Here is an 18,898-nt window from a genome sequence, read left to right as displayed (position 1 = left end):
ATGGCATCCCCTGCTCCTCAGCATTTTCCCGACCGCCCTCAATTCTCAGATTTTATGAAGCCATGCCGATTCGAGGGCGAGATTCAAAATCTGGAGGTACATGGAGATCTTCCAAATGACATCGACGGTACTTTCTACCGTGTCATGCCTGATCCTCAGTTGCCTCCTTTTATCGACAATGATCCCGTATGTATCCACCTAAGTTTACTATTTCACATTCTTCTTGGCGCCCTAACACTCAGGTAATTAGTGGTTCAATGGAGACGGAAATATCAGCGCATTCCGCATCAAGAACGGTTCAGTGACCTTTCAGCAAAAATATGTTCGCACCGAGAAGTTCGTACGCGAGAGAGAAGCCGGCCGCGCGCTCATTGGTACGCATTTCCCAGCCCACGTGGCCTCCATCCCCCCGCTTTAGATATATTATAGAGCTGGCTAAAACAACTGTTTTCAATCAGGAAAATACCGAAACAAGTTTACCGATGCCGTGGGATTCAACGTTAGAAGTACTGCCAATACCAATATTGTCAGCTTCAACGGCCAGCTCTTGGCTCTCAAGGAGGACTCTCCCCCATATGCGATGGATCCAAAGACCCTGGAAACAAAGGGCTTGTATACCTTTGACGGCCAGCTTCCCAGCGTGACCTTCACTGCCCATCCCAAGACCGATCCAATGACTGGAGAATTGGTCTGTTTCGGTTACGAAGCAAAGGGAGACGGCAGCCCCGACATTTGCTATTATACCATTGGTCCTGACGGTAAGTTCACCCAGACGGTTTGGCTAGTGGCTCCCGTTTGTGGAATGATCCATGACTGCGCGGTGACAGAGAACTGGGTGAGTGTTGCTCTTTGATACCCATTTGTGGCACGATGTCGGCATCTAACCATGATCCTCTGTGTCAGGTTCTTTTCCCTGTGATTCCCCAGTTAAGTGATCTTGAACGATTGAAGCAGGGTGGAGAACACTGGCAATGGAGCCCTGAGACCCCCTTATATATCGGAGTGATCCCCAGGTACGGAGCTAAGCCTTCGGATGTGAAGGTAAGCGGATTTCTATACCCAGTGTTGCATGTTTTACTATGTCCTCACACGCCATTCGCAGTGGTTCACATATAAGAATTCATTCCCCAGCCATACTGCCAATGCCTATGAGCAAGATGACGGGAAGATTGTCTTCGATCTCGGACTCAGTGACAAGAATGTCTTTTTCTGGTGGGCAGATGGTCAGGGCAATTCGCCCGAGCCTAGCAAGATCCACACTCAGTTAACACGCTTTACTGTGGATCCTAAGGCGGAGGAAGAAAACCTCCCAGAGCCGGAGGTTTTGCACGATGGAAATTCGGAATTTTATCGCATTGATGATCGTTTTTTTGGAAGAAAATATAGCCACTGCTACTTTGATCTCATGGACCCCAGCTTGGGAACGGACTTTGCAGCTATCGGCCCGGTCATGGGCGGTGGATATCCTCCTTATAACTCGCTGGCACATCATGACGAAAGCACGGGCAAAACGGAAATTTACTTCCCCGGAAGCACGCATCTCGTGCAAGAACCCATTTTCATTCCTCGTGCGTGCTCTACGGAGGAAGGTGATGGATATTTGATGGCACTGGTAAACAACTATCGCAACATGTCCAGTGAACTGCATCTTCTCGATTGTCGCGATTTCACCAAGGCCCGGGCTATTATCATGCTGCCTTTGAGACTTAGACCTGGTCTGCACGGGAACTGGGTTGACAACAACTAGCGAGTTAGCGATTCCAATATTCCTGCTATTTTTTTTCGTAAGAAATATCAACTGTTGAATGAGAGGCCTAATCATAGATTTTCTGTAATGTTTCCTTAGCGTCATCTTAGGTGCCACATGTGAGATGTGGAAGTATCCGCAGCCCTGTTCTCTGAGGAACACTGACTGACTTACGGATGTTGTGTCGCCATTACCTTACGAACACTGCATGAGACCGGATCTAACTTACATTAACTTCGCACCTCCCATCTTCACTTTATTCGCTTCCATCGTTTGATCTACCAACTAGAGTCGTAAAACTGTCAATATTGTTCAAAGATCTTATGTCCGCCCAATTAACACCGCCTTTAAATGGCATAGGTTACCTCAAAGAGGCAAATAATGATCGCAGAGCAACAGGATAGTTAATCTCGCCCATGCAATATCCAAACCAGTATAGGCAAAATATAAGACCACCTAACTTTGTGGCTACACATTCATTGAGTTGCTCGAGCTTTAAGCTGTTTAATCCAAACCTGTTTAAGTCAAACTCGAACCTGTTCAAAATGGCCATTCTATAAGTAGTCAAAACTTTATCTTCTGTTTGACCATATTATTTACTGTCGGGACATATCCTCCCGTCAGAATAAGCAAAGACACTTTGTACGTAATTTTGCTAAGCTGCGGCTCCCGCCGTATGGATTCAGGGGCATTGGACCACGACCTGATATACAGACCGCGACCTGATATACACATCTATCTACATGAATCAATCAACTTTCGCTTTAGAAGCATGAACACTGTTCACTTAACTGTGTACACGGTACCTAGCTGGTGATACCAACATTTACACTTATGATTCCGTTAAACCATTCCCCTACCGCAGAAATACACGCAGGTTCCGCGTATTGTGTTAGCTATTCGTTTATTGCAGACAAGGTTTTGATTATTAGTGGTTCCACTAAGTACTAAGAGCTAATCATGCTATTATTCGTTCAAGATAGTGTTCGTTCAAGATAGTGTTCGTTCAAGTGTCCGTCAGAATATGAAGTCTATGTCTCAATATTTAGCTTTTCTATGCGCCAGATTCTCAGCCAAAGTGAACATATTCGGGTGAATAAGTAAAGCAACCTCACTTTCCACCAACTATGCTAGTTTTGCTATTATCTGTTCGTAACTTTGCTGGTACTCAACACTAATTGTACGTCACCGTCCTGTCCCCAATTTTATCAACTGTACTCAACGACCGAATTTCGTCCAGAAATGGTACATAATCTTGCTTGGTTAGATGTCGACACCCACTGCAATCGACAAATCTCCTAATAGTTTCTAGTAACTAAACAAAATTCTCACTGATTTTCATTCAAAGTTGTGTGAGTTGAGTACGCACTGAAGGCACTGACGAGAAAAGCAGAAAAGTAACACGTTTTGTTTTATCATTTGCCAAAGGTGAAAAAGATGCACTTGTTTCGAACAAAAGCATTTCAACAGTGGCCCCAGCTTTGGGCCGAGCATAAGGAGAATAGCCTGAAGACCCTATGACGCTCAAGTATGTTCACCGAGATGCCAAAATTTGTGCGATATCGAGTTCTTCATTTGTTAACGATCTGTAATCTGCAAATTGTACCAGCGGATTTTGAACATCGGATGAGCTCTTGACCGAAGAATTACATGAAATGTATACTGAGGCGGTGCCGTGCACGTTTTGACCAATTTATTATAGGCCAAAATTTCGGGGACTGGGTGTTTGCACGACCGACCTTCTACTGATTCGCAAACGGGGTGCTTTTCGGTTATTGACCCCAGGAATCCTTAATGCGTTGTTTGCAGTTTAACTTGTTCTTAACTTTTTCTTAACCGTCTGCTACTAACCATTTATTGCTGACTGTTTGTCGATCATTTGCAGTTAACCGTTCACCCTTCACCATTTACCATCTGTTGTGAGCATTGTTAATCTCTCATTGTTAAACGTGCACTGTTTCACCATCGCTGCGTTTCTGACCTATATTTGCTCACCATATCTTTGTTGAACTTTTTTATTAAATGTTTTTCTATTGTCTACCCGGCACGCTGGAGAACACATGACACTAGCGTTGCCAGCTCCAGTGGTCATCGAATATTCGGTTACCTTGCACCTTGCCCTCAAAATGACTGGTTGAAAGCCTGGCAGACGCTGGAAAAGCAGGAGAAACTCGTGGCCATGCACCTTGAGTTCAAATTATCGCCGGGGATAAAGGCGACTCCCCTCGGCTTTAAGCTACAGATGAACGTTGATTGGGGCTGAAGATGGCACCAAGCACGGTGTTAATTTGAACGCGCAGAAACAAGCAAATGGGAACAGTGTGTCCTGAAGTAAGCTTTCACTGTCACGTATAAAATCTTCCTTGGTCAGGATGGCAAAACATATTGACAAACTAAAGGAGCGGTCAAATACCGCTATGGCCTTTTGGGATAGGCTTGTTCATCGTTCACCCAATTTCCCCTAGTATTTGTATGGTATTCGGACTAAATTCGGATACGGTGTCACAACACGCCAGAGCACGGACAGTAGGCTCCAGAGATCGCTCAACCGATCTACACACCTTCAATCAATCATCAGATTCTATTGGACATGTGCAGTACTAGCCAGTACATTAATTCCTCATCCTGTCACATATTTCTGTCCGATTTGTTCCCTGGCGGGGTCCGTAATCAATACGTCACAATACTGCACGACGGCTGCAGCACCCGTATCGCGCCATCCACTCATCCTCCAGGAGTTTGAAGGCAAAACAGTCACCGCAAATCTGCAGGAAGCCTCGGCTCATGATATGTATACGCCCAAAAGCCAATCGATCAGCGAGATAGCATAATTGTCGCTTTTAGATGATTAAGTGCCATTATGTCAATTCCAAGCGAAATATATTGATACAGACCGCGCCACTTCCAAACCTGTCGCGTAAACCACGGGAACGAAGATTCTGTGCCATAACCATTTGATACATTAAAGCCATCGTCGACTTTATCGAAGTAGCGTCAGAAGTATTTGTGTAGTGAACGCAGATTTTACGGCCCTTTGTTCTATTTATCTGCTGGAAACGGTGGCCAAAATATCCCGCTGCACCCCAGATGGTGGCGTCGGAGTCGTTGAAATCTGTAAAGTGTCGAGAGATGGGTGAATAATGAAGTTTCTCTTCGAAAATGTCCAGTTTGTCCAAGACAAGGAGAATTGGCTTGTTTTTCAAATAGTCGCTGTTGGCCAAGGAGTCGAATAGCCTCATTGCTTCCTGCATCAGGTTCTGCGTTCGCATTAGAAATAGTTGTTGGGCACGGCATTTGACTTAACACGCACAGAGCGATGACCCTCAACTAGGCACTGATCATAGCTGGACAGTGCGACCACGAATATGAGGTAATCCACGTCTTCAAAGCAATGCATCCACTTTTTTCTTTCCAGACATTGGCCACCTAGATCCACCACGCGCCAATTGATGTCGGTCAGTGTAAAGGAGATCTCGGCAGATCCATTACTCTGGTGATGAGTGTAGAGAATGGCCTCTCGTTCGTCCTCAAGAGTAGCCATGTAGGAATATGATCCTCATTTGCTCGATAATTGTCGATTTGCCTGTATCATCGGGCCCTAAAGGTCGGCTTCGGTCAGCAAACCGTCCGATAGTTAAGCTGGCCCATGCACGTACCAAGTAAAAGAACATTGGTGGTCTCCTCGCAACTTCCCTTTCGGATTTTCATAGCCCGTCAATATGAGAGTTGCGACGTGATGCTTCATGTTCCATGTTGTTCGGCGTAGTTCCCATTCCCATCCACCCCATGACCGCCTTTTTAAGAAACATCATTTCAAGTCTGACAGCTGCATAAGCAAGATGTGTACCCAATGGCCCGTAAGACTCAATATAGTCTAGGCGAAAGAATATCCTGGCAGAGATTCGTCGCTTTCTGCGCTACGGGGTCCCCAGCAGACATCGCCTTTAACCATCGCACAGCTTTATGCACCTTAAACTGGACATTGAGTGCATCGGTCGGGGTTATTTGCGTTCCTTTGAGTAGTGCAATCATAAGAATGGCTGTGGACTGCATGAGATAATGTAGAGCGCACCACCACGGACACGACGTGGAGAGCCAAGCTGTATCAGGCTCATCAGGGAAGATATCAATTGTTTCTTTAGCCATGTGTATGCACAGAGCCGCCATAGAAGCACAAAAAGAGTTCGGGAGGTTCTTGTCGGAGGATTGATATGTAACAATGTGCAGACACGGTTGTAGAATCAGAATTTTGGCGCAATAGAAAGAAAAGGTGAGACTCGTGCGATGACAATCAAGCGGATCTGCCGCTTCTGTTCTTAGAAAGCGGCATGTGGAAGGAAGACTGGACAGCCAGTGGTCAACGGAGCTGTTTAAGGAACGTATGACAGATTCCAAATGCTGCCGTGACTTCCGAGCGCTTGTCGTGTAAATTCCAATAATAGCTTGTCTCATGACATGGTTTAGCTGAAAGGCATAAATGAAGTGTAGAGAGCCAGTAGTCGTGAGCTTGCCCACTGCTTTCTGCGGGTTGGGTTTCCCTCTGGTTTCCGCATGCGAAATGCACTGCAAGGGAAGCGCCTGGTACGTCGGCCTTTCAAATAGAGTAGGATGAGAGCTCTGCAAGAAATCGCCGCTTGCTAATGGATCTTCATTTATCGGCGATGGTGCGGGAGTAGTGAAGAAAAGCATGTCCATGCTCAGCGGCCGGCCAATCGTTGCACACAACTTAGTATCTAGCATCTGTAGCGCCCACCACACTTGATACCGGCTTTGTTTAGATATCGGCGATATCGTACTACTCTCGGGAGCGAAGATGGAGTCCCATCATTACAGCTGACCTGGTTGCAACGCCACAAAGCTTCCATGCCCTGTTCAAGTTTCTTAGGCACCATCCATAATAACAACCGGTATAGACAGGATCAAAATAACTAACCTATTTGCATGTCCAACGGAAAGCAGGTAGAGGGATGCCAACGCCTCCACCTGCACCTGTTGAAGATCTGAAGGTTCCAACAGAGAGTCGGTCAAGGCCAAACTCCACCCACGTCCAAAAAAAGTGCTATGTGCGTTGCCTTTCTGATTTTCTGGGAACTCAGGTAGACTTTCCTTGCTCATCGCACAAGGCTGCCCTGCTGCGACAGCTAGAATCAAATTGAAGATAGCCAACCATCTTCTCCCTGGTTTTGCTGTTTGATCAGAATAAAATGATCGATACTGACTTAAAAAAATTTCTTTCCTGATGGAGGGGAAGTATACGTGCGTAACGCCAAAATAAGCCGAAATCAGGTGGTCAGCAATTGCTTGTGGGGGCCGTTGCGAGATGTCCACATCCTCTGGGAACCGAAGCTTCACGTCATCCAAATAATAGTACACAGAAGAAAGTTTGCCTCGGTCAAAATTGTCGTAAGAATCTTCTTGGACATCAGAGTTTCGGTTAGTATCATCAAGATGACACTTCAGTCTGTACAGCCACTTCATCAGTGAGTGGTCGCCCACATATTTCACTGGCAGGTTTTCCCTCTTCTGATTGTAATCCTCAGTGGTGCAGTCAGCAACAACGGCAGGAAAAGACGCGTTGGAGTCATCATGGCAATCAGTTTCATGAAATACGTGAGCTGGATGTTTAGATGATGAAAGGATATCCTGTATTCAATCATTGTTAGAAAATTCTCCTCCTATAGATGCCGAAATTTGAATTGACTTTCTCCAGGGGGCGATGATTATGAAAATTATAGCCGAAAACATGATCAACGCTGTTGGCAACCTCAAAGCCAAGCTTGGGATAGATTTCTCGTAATAGAGATTCGTAGGTTTGGACTTGGTTTGCAAGATTATCAAGTTGTCTGATAACTCCTGGTTAGAGAAACTGGCATTCAGGTGTTGAGTAAATTGACCTACTTGATCATCTTGAACCGCTTGCGATCTTCATAGACGCAGGAAAAGGAATTCTCTTCGCATCTACGACATTCAGGCCTATGACCACTACACTTCACCTTCTGTTCTCGGCAAGACTGGCACTCCTGTTTTACTCGGCCAGGCGTGACAGCGTTCATTTGATTTGTGGCTCGGGGTATTGGAACTTTCGGAAGTCGCGGCTCCTCGGCTTTCAGCCGCATCGAATTTTCCCCTCCATTGACTTCTCGGGAAATTGGAGGTTTGGTCGAGCTGGACACAGGTTCCGGCAATTGAAATGAGACACTATCAAACCCGGGCAAGTTTGAAGGGAAGAGGGTCGCCTGATCTGCTGGAAGGTCGAAGTGGAAGTCATCAGGGGCCCACAAGTCAGCCTGCGATCGCCAACTCATGGTGCAAAAACCTGGAGGTCAAGGCCACTTTTGTTGAAAGAAGTTGAAGGAACGATGGCAGAGCTGGACGGCCTATAAACAGCAGTTAAGAGCGACGGTTGACAAGTCTTCTGAAACCCTGTGATCGATTGCATGGGGCGCTTTATATGTATAGAGGTGCTTTGCTCGAGGTATCTTGGCTGTCGCCGATATACGCTGTATCATTGGCTGGAAGTTTTCGCCGCACCAATGAGATCGCCTCCCTTGCTTAAAAGAAGTCTCCGTTCTCCGCGGATAGATCAGCCATTTCCTGAGCTACATGATTAAGAAATTATTTCATTGGGAAATATGCTAGGTTAGCATCAGCTTCAAGATATTTAAAAGCAAAATCAATTTCAAGATTATGAAGGCTATAATATAAAACCTAATTAAGCTAGACAGTCGAATATCATATATCCACGTATATTTCTGCTTTAAATGTTGAAGTCTCCAAAACGATCCTCTATATCCGATTTTTCTTTTTAAGACGCACTACTCCAAAGGGGTTAATGTTATAACTTTAGTGGATATAGCTGCCAAGAGATTGAGGACAAGTAGAGGGCAGTAGCCAACAAGCGAGCTAAGGGGCTGTGAGAACGACTGTATTCTTGGCAAAAGTATTAAGAAACTTTAAGAAACTTATATAGATTGTTGGACCCCATGTGACCACCTGCAGTGTTCGCCTCACGTGAGGACGTTCCACCTCCGTCGCGTGTTCGCGTGGGGCGTGTTGCGCTGCTCCATGGGTGATTCATGCCACTGCCGCCGTCTCGCATTGCTGGTGGGCGTAGAGCGGGCGGTCTGTGGTCGTGTCTAAGGATCCCTCCCCTACCCTGCGGCCCGACGAGCCGCATGTGCCGTTGGGCCTCACCCGCCAGCGCTTCAGCGTTTCTACAGAGAACATGCCGCGCCTGGCTTCTACGACCCTTTCGCTGCCCGTCCGGGAAGGTCCTCTACGCCTTCGACCCGCCATGCTTCTGACTGCGGATGGCGTCCGCATCAGGGGAGCGGGTGTTATGTTCTCGCGGCGCCCGTCCTTGGCAGTCCAGTCGATATAAAACTTGCTCTCGCTGTCGGGAGCTGCAACGATACCGGCTGTCCACGTCCAAAATCAAAGCTCCCACCGCGGTGCCGTCTTCGCTTCCTGCTGCTCCTACTGTTCGTCCGTCGTTTACAGACGCCGCCCTTTCTGAACAGCGTGTGCTCTGTTCGGGCTGTGCGCGACCTTGGCAATCTGCTCGGTATAGGGTCTGTGATGACTGCCGCCATAAAGCTCGAATGCGGCGGCGGCGGCATCGTACATGAGCAGATCGAGACTGTGGTGGTTCTGCCCCAATTCTCTGGACTTCTCTTTTGGGCTGTAGGAATTAATCATGAGCAAACTAGAAAGCAAGCGGGGCAGAAGCCCGGGCTTGAATCTTTCATGACGACCGCATTCTCTCACCGAGCAGGCGATTCCATGGGTCGTCCAAACTAAGCGGCCAAATGATTTGCGGTTCCGCTAATGATCGTCAGCTGCCCTCGTGATTCCACGGTCTCTGTCAAACTAATTTCCTCCTGACTCGGGTGTAGGTCAAAACAAATCGTACGCTTCACCCCAAGAGTACCCTGCTTTCGACCATCGACCCTATCAAATCCAAGCAGATGTAATACCTTGAGCCAACAAGAATGCCGTATTTCCATTTTCCCAGAGCCCCCTTGCTACCATGTCCTGTCTCCCCATGGGAACACTCATAGTATCGTAAATCCTTATATGCTATCCGCAGTACTTACTGGGCCATATAACACTCCGATGAAATCCTCCTGGTTTTGCATGACAAGGATGAAAATATGTAGGCGGGCCTGTTCCAAGGGCACCACCATCGTGCTCGAGTCCTTTGACTTTGGGACATCCTCTATATTATTGTCATTCCAAAGAAGGGCGATTGCTACTTCCTCTACGGAATACATGGAATGATATACAACTACGCTTATATTCCTCATGCTGACGCTTCATTGCTGATCACAGCCTTTGATGTAGGAACATGCACCAGGACTTATTTATCAAGATAATTGGCCACTGTTCCTTGGACATCGCTATGTAGCGATCCAGCCGATGAATGCTGCTAAAGTGCACGCTCTGTTCGCCGGTATCTCAGCTTTCTATCGGCACAGACACGATGCACATAGTCCCACCTCCAGGATGACGACCGTGTTCTTTTAGGCCGGCACGGAAGCGGTGCTGGCGTCAAGCGGTCTGTGCTGGACCCTAACAGATCATTCTGGTTTCCTCTGGGCCACAAATTCAGACCTCCTTGATCCACTGTCCCTTGGACCGACGATGAGATTCCAATCGTCGGTCCACATTCAAACGCAGTATTTTCGACCACTTAACGAATCATTTCACATCCGTTTATCCCGAGAGACACCTCAACAAAACGTCGTATTTCAACATCAAGAATTTGAATCAGTGAGTAGATGTCATCTGAATTCAGCTTGCAGGAACCGTTCCACTTCCAAATTGTACATTGCCTCGATCCGGTGAAGAACTCTCTGTGTGTGTTTCGGCAGCAACAGAAATCGGTCTTTGAGACCTTCGAGGCGCATTCTTGGCAAAGAAGCTTGGTGTTTGAAATTTCGTCTTGGCTGCGCTCGACGGCGTTCTGACTTTGGGAGTCTATCTTCCAGGAACTTCAAGAGACGGCGAAGCTTCTCCGCACTTGAAAGTCCACCGATACAGAGAGAGAATTCAATGGCGACGCGGTTCATTTGGAGGAGAGATTCGCGATCCTGTGACAGACGGTGGACAGCAGCGTGACGGATGCCAGAAACCAATCTTTGCCATTTTTGTATGTTGTTAGCGGCTTGACGACAAGAGCTACACTGTATCTTGTCCCGATGTTTCACCAAGAATTTGAAAAGACTGTGTAGCTCCAGTTCCTCTGGGCATGTCCACCCAACCATAAGAGACTCCTCTAAAAGCCATTTGTGAACGAATCGAAATGCATCGAATTCAAGATGTCGCTGTATGGCTTGGAGAATAAGATTTTGAGCGCGGAAAGGGATGCTTGTCATTGGAACTCGGAGAAGTGAGTATAGACCTTGTAGGACTGTTGTTCGAGCCCGTAGATTAGTCGGTGCGCTCCTAAATTTGCAGCTTGAACTTACTGAAGATGGTATCGATCTTCCCTCGGCAACGTTCAATCCATTGTTTTACGAATCTGAAAGCAGTGCGTTAGTAACAACTTCCAAATTGGGAAGACTTGTCGTGAGTTCTTACCGCTTACTCACAGGATGAGATAGCCAAGAAGATCTGGTCGAAGTGCCTCCGGCCACATACCGACTTACTGTGAAAGAAACAGTGCTAGTCTCGGACTGGCCTTGTTTGTTGGTCGCTGTATCATTCTGGTTCCACTGCATAGAGGCACTTGGATGCGATCGCACTTCATACGATTGGCCGCGGCGCGGAACATCCTTGGCTGTCAAAGCTTGGTCTTCCGGCAGTTTTGGCACCTGTACATGGAACGTTCCTTGTCGCTGGTGCCGACTTTGACGCCTTGGGCGTGCCATCCTGGAAAAATTGAGAAGACGATTGGTCTCCTTGGTGGGAGAGCAACTGGAATATTAATCGGACTGAGTTTTACAAACAAATTGCCATGTGCCTGAGTGAATTTAAGGGTTATTAATTACGGGATCCATGGAATCATTGTCTGCGTGCGACCAGGGTACCAGCAGAATGTGGTAGTAGCGTTGCAGTCTCGCGAGGTGGGTGGCGATCGACGAGGAACCAGATCCTAGCCCTTGGTAGCTCAACTGGTTCACATGGTTGTCCTGAGAACTGGGCTGGGGTTCCTATCGTTGGATTTGCAACAAGGTACAAACTTTAGTCTACTTTCTGTCTAAGGAAGACAATCATAATCTGGGATTTGGGGCTATTTTCGTCGTATCTGTGCCGCCAGGTAACATAAATCCCGTTGATGGCAAAATGAGCTGGCTGCAAGCAGGCATAGGAGATAAATTTCCCTCATAAAGTGCGGTGCTGTAGCATGGAAATAGCTGATTCAAGTGGTGCTCTGAAAAAGAAGCCAACCACGGATATACAGATACTAGTCAAATGTTCCTTCCCACTCCGCCCCACTATATTGGCCCAACAACCAACCCAAGTTTTTTTTTTCACTCCTACACCTCCCCTATTGCTCCGATTGTAATGAAATTAGGACCAAAAAGTAGCAAAACGGCGCAGCTATCTACGTCCCAAAGGTCAGCTATTATCTATGCTCACGAGAATGGCGCTACGCAAGTGCAATTAGCTAATGACTTTGGCTGCTCTCGGCGTACAATCTACAATACGCTAAAACGCTATTCAGAAGGCGAAAAGCTAGAGAATCGCGAAAAAAGCGGCCGTCCCGCTATTATTAGTGAGCGCGCTTGCTCTCATCTCTATTTACAGGCACGTCGGCATCCGTTTTGGACCTATAAACAGCTAAGTGCTGCTACAGCTCAGCATCCGTCACCCTCCACTATACGTCGAATTTTGAAGCGATTCGGACTCGGAAAACGGCGATCGAAACAGAAAATACCAATTAAGCCTCCTCTTGCAAGGAAGAGGCTAAAATTTGCGCGAAAATGGCGACGCGAAAGCTTCCAATCGTGGATCTTCTCGGACGAGTGTTCGGTGCAACGAACCTCGAACTTTGGACCACAATGGTGCTTTCGTACAACCTCGGAGGGCCTTCGTAAGGACCTTGTGAATGCTAAGGCTCACGTTAAAGATATTTCACAAATGGTTTGGGCCGGAATCTGGCTAGGAGGTCGAACAGAATTAATAATTATGGAACGGGACAAAGAATCGCGGTCGGGGAGGGGTTATACTGCGAAGTCGTATATTTCGACGCTCGAAAAAGGTCTGATGCCAATCTACACCCCTAATTTAGTATTTCAGCAAGATAACGCGAGGATTCATCTAGCGAAGGACACGCAAGAGTGGTTTGAAACTCACGGAGTATACGTCGAAGACTGGCCCGCGCACTCACCCGATTTGAACCCAATTGAACCGGTATGGCGCTGGTTAAAAGTGAAGCTTTTTGCATTATTTCCGGAGCTTATTGGCATGGGAAGGTCGGAGGCAGACTGGCATTATTTTAAAAAATGCCTAGTGGAAGCTTGGAAGGCATTAGATCAGGCAAAGATAGATACGCTAATATTGAGCATGGGAAGACGTTTGAAGGCAGTGCGGAAGGCTAAGGGGTATTACACAAAATATTAAGCGAATTTTTGAAAGTGCTATTATTAAGCAACCCTGAAATTTAATTATATTATTATAGACCATAAAATGGTGGTGCTATATACTGTGTAACTGATATATACAGTCAACTCTCGCTTATACCACGGTGGGATATTGCACATTCTTGATAATAACACATCCCTTGCTTGGATGGCCCCTTCATTCCAGTTTTTTCCATATAAATTGACAGAATATAACACATTTTGTTTTACCACACTTTCTTCCTCTCAAATCTGCTTAGTCAGCGCAATCAACCAATCAGAATGCCTCAATCTACAAGCTCTCCTACCCTCCCGACCCCACCCAAGCGCGTCAGAATGGGACCAAAGCGTACCAAATTGGGTATATCAGACGCGCAGAAACAGGCACTACGGGCATTTTGGTCTAATACTAGCCCAAAGCCCACGCAGACTGCATGTGCTAAGTGGTTTGAGGACCAATTCAAACAAGTGATTGACCGGTCAACCATATCAAGGATCCTTTCATCCAAATACAATTATCTTGATACGGGCCCTGCAGGGGCAAACAAACGATCTTCATCCTCTCGTTGGCCATTATTGGACCAAAAGCTATATGACTGGGCAGATAACCATATTGGCAATGGAATACCAATAAATGGCCCTTTGATCCAAACTAAAGCAGCTGAGCTTTGGAGACAAATACCGGAATACAAAGATCGGACCAAACCTCAATTCTCTGAGGGTTGGTTAACTCGCTTCAAACAACGCCACTCTCTTCAATATCATACTTTCCACGGAGAAGCTGCCTCAGTCCCATCCTCGGTACATGATCAGATCAAAAGCACCAAATCGATTTGCAATCAATTCAAACCGTCCGAAATCTACAATATGGATGAAACTGGCCTATTTTGGCGACGTATGCCAAATGGTGGTCTTTCAAAGGGAAAAATTGCTGGCAAAAAGCTTGATAAAACACGAATCACTATTGTTGTTGCATCAAATGCGGATGGTTCCGATCGAGTCCCTTTATGGTTGATTGGCACAGCAAAAACCCCTCGCGCACTCCGGGGGTTAATTTCCGAGCTCTGGGATGTGTTTGGCGTCACAACAAGGCAGCATGGATGCGTCATGACATTATGGAGGACTGGTTGCGATCTTTCTATGGGCGTATTCCCTTAGATAAGAAAGCTTTGCTCCTTTTAGACAATGCTTCACCACATGTTATTGGACTCCAGCGAGCGCCACCACCACCCCGGATTACGGTTGTTTTTTTGCCAGCAAACGCAACTTCAATTTATCAACCCTTGGACCAAGGTATTATCCAAAACTTGAAGCACCATTATCGGAAGAAATGGATGCGCTATATGATTGCTTTTCTTGATCGTGGGATAGACCCAAAACAAAGAATGAGCATTTATTATACTGTTACCTGGGTAACGCAAGTTTGGAGAACAAGTGTATCAGACCAAACGATTATCAATTGCTTTAAACAAAGTACTTTGATTAGTCCAAAGTCTATACCTATACCTGAGTCCGCGCCCGAGTCCGCACCTGAGTCTGCACTATTTTCCGAGCCCGGATTGAGTGATGAGATTGAAAGTCTATATAATCAAGCAATTGATAAGCTTGGTGATAAAGATATTGTGCCATTTGACGAGTTTTTGAACCCTTCGGACGAAGACATGTTAGAAGATGGGACTGAAGGGCGAGATGAGACCAATGAGCAAGATATATATATTGCCCCAACAACCTCAGAAATTCAGGATATTGACATTGATGGGCCCCCACCTGAGCTTCTGTCTAATTCTGCTATATTGGACAGCCTCCAGGATATCCTACTATGGGTTTGTAGCAAAGAAAAGGGTACCTCGGACCATATTAGACAAATTGAGAGCTTAATCAGCGACTTTGGCAGGATTCAGATTGATGAGAAACGTCAGGTGACTTTGGATCAGATGATGGGATGGAAGACTAAATAGGTATTAGGGCTTAGAGTTAGCTTGTCAAATATTATGTCATCCTCTCACCAAAACACAACTCAATTATACCACGTAATTTGGCTTGGATAGTATGCTGTGGTATAAGCGAGAGTTGACTGTACGATATATTCTACACTGATATCTCAACAACCACGTTTTTATTTTGTTTTATTATTTGCCGATAGCTGTTGATAAGGCTCTTCAACATTATATATTAATTTTGACGAAATCCGAAACCTACATTGTTACGGTATCGTAAATTACGTTGCTAGGAGCCAGAAATATAAATATTGAAATGGGGATGGCTCAATGGCAGTCTGGCAAAGCAGACAGGTCGATATCATGGATGAAGGATCAAACAACCAACACTCCCTAGACAGCACTAGTAGACAGCGGCGCGTATACCCTGAGGCTTCTTCATAATAAAAGGACTCGAAACCAAAAGAGTGAATTGTATGATGCTAGCCCAGTCCTCTGCTGGAATCCCAACATGGAGGAATGCTATCTGACTGGCCACGTGACTAATAGTCCGTCCATCTTTCTACTATGTCACCGGTTCCACCACTACATTGTATAATTAATAGGTACTACCATGAAAATTTTTCTAAAATCCAGCTGCCTTCCAGGTTCCAACTACACACCCCCTACCCCCCTACTTCCAACTTCCAACTTCCAAGCATCCTGATTACTCTCATCATTATGGCATACAAAGGCAATGAGGACCTGCAAATGACTACACGAAGGCAGGCACGAGTTGACTATGAATTGCTTAATGGTGGCCCTGATTCCCCTGAAGGAGTTCTACCATCAGACCAAATCACTGAGTCTGATATATCTCAGTTTTTTTCACAATCGCCATGGCAATTCAATTCTCCCTCTACCGATCAAGAATCTCTAGCCTTCTCAGAGATTTCACCTGATGAATCTACCTCACAAACCTTTACCCGGAAGATCAAGAAACCTCGCCCAGCACCGACTACCGATTGGATTTGGGATTACTTCTCTACACCTGAGGTATCCCGTGAGTGGAAAGTCCTCCGTACAGGGAAACCAAGGACTGTCGACATGGATATCCAATGTACAGTCATCGATGAAAAAACTGGTCTACAATGTAGTTGGAAAACCTCGGAATCACAAAGGCAGTCATCAACCTCGAATATGCAGCGTCATCTTGAGAGAAAACACTCAGTTCTTCCACCTCAAAGTTCAAATTCAAAGTAAAAAATCCAAGATATCCGCCAAGTCTTCAAAAAACAAGGGAACCTCTCAATCCAAGAGCATCTTGAACGCAACATCCTTCGATGGGTTATTCAAGACAAGCAAGCTTTTCTAGTCATTGAATCTCAGGCTTTTCAGCAAATGTTTGAAGATATTCCAGGAATCACTCTACCATTCACATCTCGATCAACTGATTACAAGAGCAATTCAAAACCCAACGATCAATGTTGAAGGAGGACTTAGCTACTACATGCAAAACAATTGCATTATCTCTTGATATATGGACAAGTCAGAATCACTATCCTATCCTCGGTATCATTGGCCACTGGCTTACAGAGGATTTTCACTATCGTGAAGAGACTCTAGAGTTCTGTGAAATCTTTGGACCTCATACAGGGGAGAATATTGCTACTGTGGTTTACAAAGCCTTAGCGGAATTGGATCTCACGTCAAAGTTGACTACAATTACTGGGGATAATGCCTCAAATGTTCAAGAAATGGTTTCGGAGTTATGGTATCTTTTGGAACAGAATCAGAATTATTTACAACCAATTCGATTCCCTGGACCTAATAGCTATATTCGCTGTCTGGCTCATACCTTGAACCTCATTGTGAAAGATATTCTTCGTTCCTTGAAAGCTGGAAGTGTTTCAGAGGCCAATTCGATCTGTGATAATCTACAATCCAGGAATTCCCAATCGAGCTCATCATCAACCTCTCCATCGATCTCATCTCAATCAGCATTAGCTAAACTCGGGATTCTTGCTATTTGGATTTCTCGCAGTCCTCAACGGAGGCAACACTGGAAGTCAATCTGTGATGAGATGAAGCTCGATGATAAATTCATCGAGTATGATGTAGAAACACGGTGGAATTCTACCTTTCGAATGCTTAATGATGGGATACAAGCTCGACCTCAGATTAATCGATTCTGTGCTGTACAGGGTGAAATTCCTCCCTTTACCAATGCAGAATGGGAACGACTTAGTCAGATTCATAAAGCTCTCAAAACCTTTAATGACTTGACGCACTTGGTATCTATATCAAGGCCGCCACAAATCAGTCTCACTGTCCCAATTTACTATAAGCTTCATGATCTTTTACGGGATGATGCCTTAGTGGGATATGATGATGATATTGCTAATGCAATAAAGGCAGGCATGAGGAAGTACCAAAAGTACTATGACTTCATGGATAACTCTGAAGCTTATTATACGGCATTAATGCTTGATCCTCAGCTCAAAGGTGATCTCATACTTCATGAGATGGTAGATCAAGAGGCTGCCCAATTGATTATACGGGAGACTCGTCGGATGCTCCATAAGAGATATCCACCACTTCCACAATCAATTCCATTCTCGCTTCCACAGACAAATTTAGACTCGAATCCACAGTCAATTCTAGACTTGACTCAGGAAGATTCTCTCAATCGCAAAACAATGCGGTTATGGATGCTGAAAAAGCTACAGCCTCAGGAATATCAATTTGTTTCTGATATTGATCAGTACTTTGATAGTCCTCGGGTTACTATCACAGGTGCAGAGGATCCAGACTGGCTCTGCAATTGGTGGCGTACCCATAAGGGCGAATACCCTCAAATGGCAGAGGCTGCAAGGGAATTTCTTGCGATCCCAGCTTCAGAGGTATCAGTTGAGAGATTATTTAGTGGAGGGAGAGATCTTTTGGGAGTTCGAAGGCATAGTTTAGGGGCAGATACTATGAGGATGTTGATGCTGATGAAAGATATTGTTTAGTTAACTAGTTGAATTTATTGCTTAGTTTGGTTAGTTCGTTGAATGAATTTATTAATTGATTAGCTACAGTTGGTTATTGCAGTAGCTAGGAGCAGAGTAGGATTAAGAATCTAAGATTGTTGGACTATTCAAGAGAGGCAATACATGCATGGATGATATATAACGTATTGTGTAAGCGAGTGGACCTGTAAGCGAGTGGAACACCCGCCCGCTATATCTACTATTATTATTCAAATTTTTCAACCACAATACGAATTCATTAAAACTGAGGCTATTCAAACCTCTCTAGGCACCTATTTCTCTTATGTCCAGGCGTTTTACAGAGACTGCATCGCTGTGGGCGTCTCTCATTGGTCTGATTAGGTGTCGGCGATGCTCCGCCGGCTTGCTCATGTATAGCTTCTTCCACCTGCCCCGGTCCACTAATACGCGTCATTGCTTCTTGAACTAGTAGACTACCTTCATGCGCTATTTGAGCTTTCGTACGCCGCTTTCTACGCGTCACTTTCGCATTGGCGGCAAGCAATTCATTGATTTGCTGCCTCACGATAGTGAAGCTGTGGATAGCAAGCTGACAGCCTTTCTCCATTTGGTCTATCGCATCACCTAGACGTCTAGGATCATCGGCAGCGAGCTTCCGAATAGATGAGGCCT

At 45.7% G+C, this 18,898-nt stretch overlaps 2 protein-coding genes across 2 annotated transcripts; one reads left to right on the top strand and one right to left on the bottom strand.

Moving 5' to 3' along the window:
* Positions 1–1,747, top strand: N7446_012305 (carotenoid oxygenase family protein; the record flags this gene model as incomplete). Its single annotated transcript, XM_058521047.1, has 5 exons — positions 1–186; positions 251–374; positions 459–835; positions 904–1,041; positions 1,103–1,747. The coding sequence occupies 5 exons, from the start codon at positions 1–3 to the stop codon at positions 1,745–1,747; spliced, it is 1,470 nt and encodes a 489-aa protein (XP_058366413.1).
* A 4,881-nt stretch (positions 1,748–6,628) lies between these two features.
* N7446_012304 (Zn(II)2Cys6 transcription factor) lies at positions 6,629–8,052 on the bottom strand (the record flags this gene model as incomplete). Its single annotated transcript, XM_058521046.1, has 3 exons — positions 6,629–7,390; positions 7,449–7,590; positions 7,646–8,052. The coding sequence occupies 3 exons, from the start codon at positions 8,050–8,052 to the stop codon at positions 6,629–6,631; spliced, it is 1,311 nt and encodes a 436-aa protein (XP_058366412.1).
* Between the last annotated feature and the right edge of the window lie 10,846 nt (positions 8,053–18,898).

This window comes from Penicillium canescens (assembly GCF_028828765.1).
Source record: "Penicillium canescens strain IBT 15451 chromosome Unknown utg000010l_segment0_segment0, whole genome shotgun sequence".
Classification (NCBI taxonomy): Eukaryota; Fungi; Ascomycota; class Eurotiomycetes; order Eurotiales; family Aspergillaceae; genus Penicillium; species Penicillium canescens.
This window is presented reverse-complemented; position numbering and strand designations above follow the sequence as displayed.